We start from the raw sequence: 12,152 nt of genomic DNA on the forward strand, positions 1-12,152 counted from the left end.
CAATCAGGTGGATTGCCTTTGGTGTAAACACTATGACCCAGAAAATAAAATGGCACAATGATTAAACCTTGGGCCTAGAGTACGGCAATTTTTTATTGCTCATAGTTCATATTATTGTGAGTGCACATGCATGCATGACTAAAGCGGTCTTTGAGATTGCTCAGGAACTTATAGCTAGCCCCAAAACCTTAGTGGCAATGCTGTCATCCCCTTTAATTAAACTTTGCAGTTATCTTCCTTCTTCCACTCAAAAGCAGAGAGCATTGAAAAATGTTGTATTTCACTCATGCCTTTTAGTCCCCCGGAACTTTTTACACCTACATTTGAAGCTCTCCCCCAGAGTTTAAAGTTATCCTCACCTGAGGTACTGACCTAAGGCTTGCCCTTAGTTATAGCAGGTATTGTCACTTTGACCTATCACAGCCTCAGTTTTTTAACAACTGCACAGGTTCCAAGGAACCTTAATGTGTGTTACCCTTTTGAAGGAACTGGGAGAAGACCACCAAGGACATTAAATATGTTCTGTCCAGCTCCTCGGACCCTCTAAAGGCTAACATTGTTGAAACATTTGATAACCACCAGCAATCTAATTTTCCTAAATCTGTTTTAATCTTTTACCCACCTCAATCTGGCATTCGCCTGTTCCGTGGCACCAGCCTTGTTTTCATGACTGACACAGAAGAAATTCTGATGACCTTAAATGGAGGCCCTGTCACCCCTTTTCTCATTTGATATCTTTCCGCAGCCTTTGATATCAGTTCCCATCCAAGGCTAATTCATAGGTTCCACAAGATGGTTATCAAATCTTTGGCCTTAAACTCCAAAACCAACTATCTTCCAGGGAAGAATTTTATCTGTGAATGCCTCAATTACAGAAAGACATTGAAGGTAAATTTGATCAAGGCTGAAGATCTAGTTTTGGGTGGCCCTCCTACAATCTGGACCTCAGTCTGCTGGCCTACAGTCCTTGCACAACAACTTTTGCCGCCAATGTTTCTACTGCAAGTGTGTTTCTGAAGACATCCATTTATTCCTAAATAAACAAGATGGATTTCCGATACTTTCTTCTACTTGAAACCTTATTAAAACAGTTCTATTCTTCAACTTGGGGGACTGGTGCATTGCAGCAGAAATATCATCATGGCTAGGCTGTTGGCCTCTCTAAATGTCTTCTTTCCAGGCTCCAGAATATAATGGCAGTCGTCTTGTTTAGACTCAACAGTTAGACCTAAGTTGCCACTTACCTGTCCAACATTAAATTTCTGCCTTTTGAAAAGAGAATCGTTTTCAAATTTCTCAGCTTGGTACATCATGCTCTTAATGCATCTGGCCCAATGTATCTGCATAGTATCTTTGTGCCTTAAGGCCTTAATTGTTCAAGAAAAGCTCCCACTAAGGCCACCTTGACCATCCCAAGCTTTTACATGTCCGCTTGGCAGGAGACCCATCTGACAAAAAAAGCTGCCACTGTGGAACTTTTTGCTTCCCTCTACGCTCTTCAGTTAGGATCATCTCTCTTTCCAGAAACAATATAAAACCTGCCTAGTTTCATGTTCAGTAGCTTCTGTTTTAGCAGTACTAATCAACCAATCCTCCTCCTTTTATGAGAGATCATAACAGCGAGGACCTTTAGGATGATTTTTCATGAACCATGAAATTGGTTGTCAATCACTCCCTAAAAGAAGGCAAATCACGTGTCATTTTGGCTATATTTTATTAAAAGAATATAACATTTGGAAGAAACATTCTGCACCAAGTATCATATTTCATCAGTAACCGAGTTACTTTATTGATCTGATGTTTCATTTACAGATTTCAATGTATGTAAGTTGCGACTGTTAGACTAAGTTACCAAGGTTGATGAAGTACACAATAAATACAAGTAAATACAAGTTAAATTGAAAGGTTTAGTAGTGGTCACAAATTCTCAACATTGGAAATTCACAAATATAACACAAAAGTGCATGGTTGAGTGGTTATCTATCCTGTTTCATCTTACAGCGTACTGCAACGAAGTCCTATGTTGAGAGGGGATTGCATGAGTTAAGCATGGCTTAATTGAAATCATCCAATAGACAGGTAGGCCTTTTGCAGTGTGGACAGCAAGCTCCCCCAACATTGGTTGGGGTGTAAGGGAATGGTTTTCTCAGAGGGAAAATATTTTCCCAAGGATAATAAAAGAAAAAAAGAAGGAATCCACAAATCATTTTCTGGATTATGTCTGAAAAGATGGGAATGCTGCTATTTTCCAAACATAATTAAATGGTTGAATCTGCACCACTGCTAGGTCATCAACCTGGAGGTGCAGATTTTCACGGACTTTTAGAAATAGGGCTCAGGCTTTCTAAACATGGCTACCTTTTTTCCAAACTCAAAAATACTTAGTCAAAATTCAAAATTACAATTTAGGTATTTTATGGAGTAATGTACACCCATCAAGTAGAGTATAAGCATACTATAAGTCCGTTCTGTCTTCTGTGTTTGTGGCCTGCTGCTTCATATGAAATAGACCTCTTTATGACAATTACAATAGTCAGTTGGGGGTTATATTTTTTATATACCTATGCCACATTGGCAAGACTTGTTTGCTTAATTACCTACCAAGTACAAGCAAAAGTGATATAAAACAAGTGTGCACACTTTTGGAACCATAAAAATATTTTTGGGGGCCTGCAAATGTTGCCATCGTGGCCTTCTCACTTACTTGGGTCTGCTGTATTGCAGAGCAACCATGCAAACTGGGGAATACCCCACTAACAAAATGTAAGATATCCATGCATTCCCCAAATGCCATCCATCTTGAAGGGTTTTCACCTGTTATACCGAGATTGTAATCATGAAAAGGATCCCCATCTGGTCTTGTGTAAAAGTGAAAGGAATTGTAGTGGAATGTTCATGTTCACATTTTCTACATCAAAAATGTAACATTTTCATGTTGCAACACACCAGACAGGCATTTCTTTACTTTGTCTTGTATTAAGTGTGAGTACCAGAAAAGATTACACTATCACATTATATAATGAGCTATAAATCAGCCACTTTTGTCATAGGAAGTTGTCACATTAATCTTTGTGGCCTGTAATCCACAATGCTACAATCAATATCCGTCCTATATCTACGATGACAAACCATGTCAAGGTTTGATCCCATTGGCAGACGCTGGTGCCGTCGCTTGTTTGGCGAGTCAAGTAGTTTGAAATCCGGAAGTCAGTCCTTTCAGTTATGTGATCTCTATAGTTTCACACTCCCTGTCCACCTCCACCGAGCAGCCCACTTTATTATGGAAGAGGTGTGGCAGGCTTCCCTTCTGGGATGTCTTGCTCTGCGTCGGTTTCTCTTTCTTTTTGTGCCGCTTGTTTTGCCTGCAGAGGTCATGTATATCCCAGATCCTGAGGGTGCCATCATGGGAAGCGGTGTACAGTGAATTGTTGTGGATCTGTAAGAACAGGTTTGTGCTTCATTAAAAACTTTCTCTTTTATCATGTTGACAAGACACATTTGTTTCCTTCCAACAGAGTACGACAGTCTGTAATTCAGGAAGCCCAGAAAGGAAAAATCTACTTACCTGTAACAATGGTTTTGCAGCATCAGGCTAGTCTACCACAATCTAGTAGATGGCCTTGGAAAAAGAGTTTTTTTTAACATGAAAAACGTTTTAGTAAAATCAACAATAGCTAGAGTTTTCAATGCCTCTGAAAGATGCTGACCCCAAATCCACCATTTCCTACACTGTAAGCACCACAATTTTATAGTCTGTCATGACAGTGCAGCTGTCGCCAGACAATTATGAGAACATTTCTTGCTACAGCCACATGTTGGGTGCCGGGAGTACATGTTTTGATAGGGCAAAAAAATAAAAAAGAGCTTGCCCTTCTCACAGCTGTGATCATTTTGTTTATTTATCCAGCTGTCTGAGCTTGAACTTTCAGGAGCAGACACATGACAATGTAATGTTATTAAAGTGTCTTAGAGGGCAACAAACCCGATTCAGGTGCGGTACTCCTGATTTTTTTAAGCCAACATTTCTCCTCTGTGTGCCGCCATAATGCCACCCCTGGGTGGAGTTAGAATCTGACGCAGTCCCACGATTAGAATTCCTTGTAAAACGGGGAATGCTTCAGATTCCATGGGTGTTACGTGGGAGCACCCAAAGCAATACCCATGGAAAGCCCCTTTCACACAGTGTTCTGCGTGAAAGTGACACATATTCACAAATCCATGAAGAGCCATGTAAAGTGCCTTTGTGTGGCCTTGTAAATATACTGTGGGACATTACGCCACTGGGGTGTCAAAAAAGTGATGCTCCGACGGGGCAAAAGTGCTGCAAGGGGCCACGCAAATGAGGCTCTTAATTGTTATAAAGCATTCCTATTCTCTATGAGGGGGAAGCAAGCTGACCTAAGGCTTAGCAAGAACTGAAGAAATGTAGTGGTAATCAGGTGGCACAGAAGTACAAGTGTTGACAAAGCCAATGGGTCTCAGCTTCGGTACTTATTGGCATTGTCAATCGATTTAGCAATATTTTCCTATTAATCCCGTAATGCCTTTGATGAAGGAGCAGGGAGACTCCGAAACTAGTCAGGCAGAAAGCAAATCAGGAACACATTGCCGGTTTTCCTTCCATCAAAGAATTCAGTCGAATTTGCTGCTGTTGAGTGCGTCCTAAGCCTCTCGGATACTCTCTTGGAAATATATATATATATATATATATATATATATACAAATACTCGGTAATCTCCTCCAAATCCTTAGAAAAAGATAGACAGCACTCACGGGAAATCTTAACACAGCGGGTTTATTTGCCAAGACAGACGCGTTTCGGGAAAGCTCCCTTCTTCTGTGTCAAACCATTGCGCATTTGGCGGCACCATTTTAAAACCAGGTATGTGTGCCTGAAACAAACGAGGGACATTGCGCACCTTGACAGATCGTGGGCGCCATCTTGTAAGTACAATATTAAAACTTTTAACTGGGCGTCCCAAGCACACTGATAATTTAACTGTGCCATTGTAACCCGCCCAAGTACATTACTAAAACATTGACGATATCATCATGTATTGTGTAATCCGCCAAATGCGCAATGGTTTGACACAGAAGAAGGGAGCTTTCCCGAAACTCGTCTGTCTTGGCAAATAAACCCGTTGTGTTAAGATTTCCCGGGAGTGCTGTCTATCTTTTTCTAAGGATTTGGAGGAGATTATCGAGCGTTCATTGATTTCACAGTACGCCACCGCTTTACAGCACCTGCCTGTGCAGTGCCTTGCGACTTGGCGTCCTCTGGAGCTGGGATACTTTTGCAGCGAGTGCACCGCCGCCACCAAGTACTGGAAATGGGAACGGAGAGTGAAAACGCCATTGTACGTCATTTGACTCTAGCGTGAGGCAGGACCACAAAGATGTGCGGTAAGCCCTGAGATTTTTCTCGTAACACGCATTTGACTAAAGGGTGGCTGGCAAGGCGAGGGAAAGTGACACAGCAAGGGATTGAAAAGTGGAGCCCGGGCTCGGAGCACCATGTGATTGCCAACAAACTAAACAATGTTTAATGTCACTGAACGCATGGAAGTGGCAGCTGATATGTTTAAAAACAAAAACCCTGACATTACGCTACCTCCACAGAAACCCGTTATTGAAGTGAAGAGTACTTTAGCCCACCAGTTCACAAAACTTGGGAGACTATATGAGAGGGAAGTGCGCAAATGGTGGGAAGGTACCTCGTTACAAAGCTATGTAGAGGTACAAAGAGTACCGAGGTGTTTGCGCATCTTTACTGTCCCGGCCTACGAAAATCAGGACCCACTGCTGCTGGAAGCTTGGGCGGCACACATAGCCCTATCTTGTAGGGGCATGTTGGAAATTTTGATACAATTTGCGTGGAGTGACCGTGACAAAACCCTCAAAGAGATCGAGGCTTTGGAAGAGGAGCTACTCAAGAATTCCGATAAATAACAACAGGAATAACTTAGATCAGCAACGAAAAAGCGGTTGGAAAAGTATGAGATGAAGATCAAAGTCCTGAAACAAGAAAAATGTGATTGCGACGAACGCGACTATGCCATGGATTGAATCTTGACATTCGCAAAAAAATATGAACAGACTCGTAAAAAGATAGCAAATAGGAGCAAGACAAAAAAAATAGTGGTACCACCAAGGATTGAAACCTCGGAGTCAGATTTTATGGAAGGAGAACAATCGGGTGAGGAATTGGCAGGACCTTCGGGAACAACTCAAAAGACCCCTTTTCAACAGGAGTTCAACATAATCAGGCAGAACTGGTTAAGGGGAGGAAAGAAAAAACCCCCGGAGGAGGTAGGAAAACCAGAAGGGGCAGCCGAAAGGGGAAGAGCCAAACCAAATCAAAATGTGAGAGTAACAAGAAGCAAGAGAGGGGCCAGATGGTAAATGATCATGATAATCTGACCATTGTGAATCTCTCACATAGAATGCTAACACCAAATGAAGAGTCAGTATTGAAATTAGGGCTGACGTTTTGCCCGAATGATGGCATAGAATACACACAGACTAGAATTGACCTGTTCAAATTCATCCGAAAGATGAAGTTACACAAATATTACAAGACCAAACCTACTCCGAAAGAAACCAAATTTTTACAAATAAATCAAAAAGAGACTGATCTTTTGAATGTGAATGACTTAACGGCATTGGAAATGCTCGAAACCCTACGACAGGAGGGGACTATGGAAAATGTCATAGAAACTACTACCCTAACCCAGAGACTAGCACGGGCGGAAATTGATCAAGAGGCACCAAGCAGTAGACTTAAGCCAACTTCTAAATTTCTTCCACAGCTACCCGCAGATGCTATAGATACTTTTTCAGATTTAATCATCAAGGAGTTGATGACATTCAGAGGAAGCAAACCATCGAGGAAAAGCATGGATAATTTAACAAAAGCACAAAGAGGGGCATTGAAAAGTCTAACAGATGATCAGTCAATTATTTGTAAACTCTCGGATAAAGGGGGAAATGTCGTCCTTCTCTCGCGAGAACAATATGTGGAGGAGGCTATGCGACAACTCGGAGACGTAAATGCTATGAAACCTCTACGAAGACTGTGTATCAATCAAGCATTGAAAATTGACATGGTTTGCTGAAGAAATGGCACAACAAACACATGCTTGATGTGGATGGATATCTGTTCCTAAAGACAACCAATCCGATCCTACCCACCTTCTAATATTTACTGAAGGTACATAAGAACATGGATAAACCACCGGGGAGACCCATAGTCTCTTCAATTGGTGGTCTAACGGAAAACCTTTCAAACTTTTTGGATCCTTTCTTATTTGAGTCAGTTCATGCCTTAAAGTCGTACATCAGAGACAGTAATTGACTTCATTGAGTACATTGAGACATTGAATTGGCAATCGACATACTGCCTGATTACACTTGATATAACCAGTCTTTACACATGCATAGATCATGCACAGGGTCTCCAGGCGGTAGAATATGTTTTTAAAAACGGCCATTGAAACTAGCATTGCATAATCAAATGCTGTTAGAACTTATTGAATTCTGTCTATGTAATAACATTTTCCTCTTTCAGGGTGACATGTTCAGACAGATCTCAGGTACGGCGATGGGCTCCTGCTTCACCCCCAGTTACGCAAATGTATTCGTGGACTGGTGGGAGGAGCAGGTAGCCTGGGCCCCTGAGAATGAAAAATGGTCTGAAAAGATTGAATCATGGTACCGATACAATGATGACCTGTTTCTGGACTGGAATGGGAGCGTAGAAGTGGCTGCATGTTATATAAGAGTACTCGATACCAACAACTACAATCTAAGATTCACTGGCCAGATAAGCTTGGTGGCAGCAAGCTATCTAGACCTGACTGTAGAGGTATACAATGGTAGAATCAAGACCTCTCTATATAGGAAGCCAACTGCTGGAAATAGTACGCTACGTGCGTCTAGTAGCCATCCCCACAGTCTAATTAACAGCATCCCCTATGGGGAATTTCTTAGATTAGGAGGCAATTGCTTGATGGGCGAAGATTACAAAAAGGTAGCGAAGGGTAGTGTCAATAGATTCCTAGCAAGGGGATATAAGGCAGATCTTCTTGAAAATACACTCCGGAGGGTCGAACAGCTGCCGAGGGAGACCTTGTTTGAGAAAAAACCTAAAAAGAATTCTGACGAAGGGAGATTTAGGTTGATAACCACCTTTTCCCGTGACTCAAATTGGCTCAGAATGATCATGAAAAAATATTGGCATGTTTTAAAGACAGACAGCATAATTGGATCTGATGTACCACTTGCCCCCTTAATAACATTCAGAAAAGCTAGGTCTCTTCGAGACCAACTGGTACATAGCCATCTAGAACCAGTGGTGAAAAGAACTGGCACACTTCAGGAAGCAAGGAGATTTTTTTCCTTGTGGGAAGTGTAAAGCTTGTGCTTATAGCAGAAGAATGTCAACATATGAGGTTAAGGGATGCAAAGGAGGGAGAAGGATCAATAAGTTCATGTCTTGTCATACTACCTTTGCTGTATACTGCTTAAGATGTCCCTGTAATCAGAACTATGTGGATAGTACCATCAATCCTGTGAAATTAAGGATTATCGAGCACATGCGGGCAATAGCAAAAAAGGATTTCACTTAACAGGTGGCTCGACATTTTGCAATCAAGCACAAAAGTGACAGAAATCTCCTCCAGTACTTCTGTTTAGATCAGGTACCAGAAAATCAGAGAGGAGGTGATAGAGTACAAAAACTCAGACGGCTTGAATCTCGCTACATAGTAGATTTACAAACTAAGGCCCCGGGGGGACTCAACAGCGGGGAGGAGCTAGCAGTGCACTTAGGTACATAAAATGGTTGTAACTAAAAACCGATGAACAGGACTTGGGTATTGTATATGGACTTTTTGGAATTGTCTTCACATGTAAATATTTGGGTGTTTGTGGGAAATGCGGGGTTTCTTCTTAAATTAATATGTAAATTGGATATAGTGGATTGGAGTTAAACCAGTTCCTCCTTTTTTGATAACAGATGTTACATGGTACTAACATGGATTTGTAGTTTAATCAGGGTAGGGGCTTGACTTAAAAATGTTTATGTGGGGGAATAGGGCAACCAAGTTGGGTTGCCATTGCCGATCCACAGGAGGATTACACAATACATGATGATATTGTCAATGTTTTAGTAATGTACTTGGGCGGGTTACAATGGCACAGTTAAATTATCAGTGTGCTTGGGACGCCTAGTTAAAAGTTATAATATTGTACTTACAAGATGGCGCCCACGATCTGTCAAGGTGCGCAATGTCCCTCGTTTGTTTCATATGAATGGGGTGGTGAGCACACCATGCTTTTCAAAATAATCAATTACAATCCATTTTTCTTACTTGACCACTTGCGTGCAACGTTGGGTTTCGCCTTGCCATCGCGCAATTTAAATCCTGAATGTGGGGAGCGTAACATTAACACTCCACACCCTGATGCACTGCATTTTTCTTTAAGGATACAAGATCCACCATATTTTCGTCCGTTTGTCCTCGTGTATGTTTAAACAAGTTTTAAGCCTAAACAAATTATCAAGTTGCTTTCATTATTTCCGTTTGTTCCACATATTCACCAAATTGCGTTTTTTTGGGAACTTAACATATCCACATGGGCCCATCCAAGCCTCCTTGTAAATACGATCCATACGCAAAAAGTAGTTCTCAACAGCATTCCTTTATTCAAGACCCAATTCATTTCGAGCACTTATATGCTCTTCGTCAGGGGTAGCTGAAATTTAACATAACAACATTTACATTAATCCTAAAGAAACCACACTTATATCAAAATTCAATTTTGTATACATTTCATAGTTGAGACATTTAAATATGAATATACATACTCTTAAAATAACCACACATTATGTTTCAAAGGTAGCTAATGAAAAATTAAAAAAGACCAAGATATTTAACTATCAAGCTTTCTAATGTTTACCCGTGCACATTTCCTCCTTTCTATGCATGTCAGTTCGATGTATTCCGGCTTATCTATCCTTCACGCCTATCTGTGGCTTTTACTATTCAAATACATAAATTTCAGACTGCTTTACGTATTACCAAAGCTTTCTAATTCCGCCAGAATGCTGTGCGTACCTGCTTTCCTATTCTCCCAATTACAGGTCCGGGTTCTTCACGAACTCTAAATGGTTTCATTGCTCTCAGCTCGATTTGTAAACTATTTCGGCTCCTCCCCCTACCGTGCATGCACTCAAAACTGATGATTACACCAAAACGTGCCCAACATACTTCAATACCCATGATACATCTTTAGCCCTCAGTAAACTGTGTGTGTACAAAACGTAAATCAATCATTTTTTGTGTTTTAGAAAAATAAATGCTTTAGGAATTAATGTCTTTATCAGTTCCAAAAACCTCCTTTGACGCTGACGAGAACTCGCTGTTCTTATAATATGTGGTCTGTTTCAAACGTAAGTATCTTCCTCTCTTTGTCTTTTCATCTCGGGTGCATCACCAACATGTGGCAGTTTATTATTAATATGAATGGGGTGGTGAGCACACCTCGTTTGTTTCAGGCACCCATACCTGGTTTTAAAATGGCGCCGCCAAATGCACAATGGTTTGACACAAAAGAAGGGAGCTTTCCCGAAACGCGTCTGTCTTGGCAAATAAACCCGCTATGTTAAGATTTCCCGCGAGTGCTGTCTATCTTTTTCCAAGGATTTGGAGGAGATTATCGAGCGTTCATTGATTTCGCGGTACGCCACCACGTTACAGCACCCGCCTGTGCAGTGCCTTGTGACTTGGCGTCCTCTGGAGCTGATATATATATATATATATATATATATATATATATATATATATATATATATATATATGTATAAATAAATAACCTACTGGCGGTCGCCAGTAGGTAGTTACAGTTAGGATTTTTTTCAATGCAAAATCTCAAAATTCTATTGTGAATAACTTTGGCGCCGGTTGTCGAATCTGCCTGAAAATTTCCTCAAATTTGCCTCGCGGCGCCCCGGCCCTTCCCTGAAAGTTTTGGGGGGGATTTGTCAAGCGGGGTCGAGATAAAAGGGGGGTCCCAAAACGTGTTTTCCCCATGTTCATTTCCATAGGGCGGTCAAACTCACTTTTAGCCCGAACGGCTGAATGGATTTCCACCAAACTTGGCAAAATTGTAGGGACTGGTAGCCCGATGTGCCTTTGCTATGTCCCAAGATATGTGCTCCAGTGGATTTTGAGTAATTTAGGTTCAAAAAAATATATATCTATAGGCGCGCCCCGGTACGCGCACCGGGGAGCGCACCGGGCGCGCTACGCGACTTGCGCACAGAAATCTGATTGGCTGTCGGGTGTCTTAAAACATTCTAAACAGTCCGGAGCGGCCGCCATCTTGTGTCTCGGTAGGATCGAGACACAAGAGGTGGCAAAAAAAAAGGGGGAAATGACCATAAGGGGGCAGAGTAGACCCCCCCGACCCCTTAGGTTTGATGTGGGGGCTATAAAAGGGCCCCGCGGGGCAAACAAAACCAAATTATTTTTTTCGATTTTTGCGGGGGGAGCGCACCGGGACACGCACCGGGAGCGCTCCAGGGTGAAACATTAAAAAAATGAATATACTTTAAAAAAAAGGTATTATATTAATATACATATATATATATATATTCACTGAAAAAACCATAGGTTTCACACCAGTTATAGTTCGGGATTAGCATTTAAAAAACCTATGAAATTCACTGAAAAAACCATAGGTTTCACACCAGTTATAGTTAGGAATTAGCATTTAAAAAACCTATGAAATTCACTGAAAAAAACCATAGGTTTCACACCAGTTATAGTTAGGGATTAGCATTTAAAAAACCTATGAAATTCACTGAAAAAAACATAGGTTTCACACCAGTTATAGTTAGGGATTAGCATTTAAAAAAACCTATGAAATTCACTGAAAAAACCACAGGTTTCACACCAGTTATAGTTAGGAATTAGCATTTAAAAAACCTATGAAATTCACTGAAAAAACCATAGGTTTCACACCAGTTATAGTTAGGGATTAGCATTTAAAAAACCTATGAAATTCACTGAAAAAACCATAGATTTCACACCAGTTATAGTTAGGAATTAGCATTTAAAAAACCTATGAAATTCACTGAAAAAACCATA

The 12,152-nt window shown here is 41.0% G+C and overlaps 1 protein-coding gene across 1 annotated transcript in view; it reads right to left on the minus strand.

Moving 5' to 3' along the window:
- Window positions 1-1,695: 1,695 nt before the first annotated feature.
- WDR86 (WD repeat domain 86) overlaps window positions 1,696-12,152 on the minus strand; it is a 345,312-nt gene continuing 334,855 nt past the window's right edge. The window contains exon 7 of the mRNA XM_086941464.1: window positions 1,696-3,436. Coding sequence (XP_086797590.1) covers window positions 3,221-3,436 — 216 coding nt within the window. The 3' untranslated portion in view covers window positions 1,696-3,220. The remainder of the gene's footprint in view (window positions 3,437-12,152) is intronic.

This window comes from Lissotriton vulgaris, chromosome 10, assembly GCF_964263255.1.
Source record: "Lissotriton vulgaris chromosome 10, aLisVul1.2, whole genome shotgun sequence".
NCBI lineage: Eukaryota > Metazoa > Chordata > Amphibia > Caudata > Salamandridae > Lissotriton > Lissotriton vulgaris.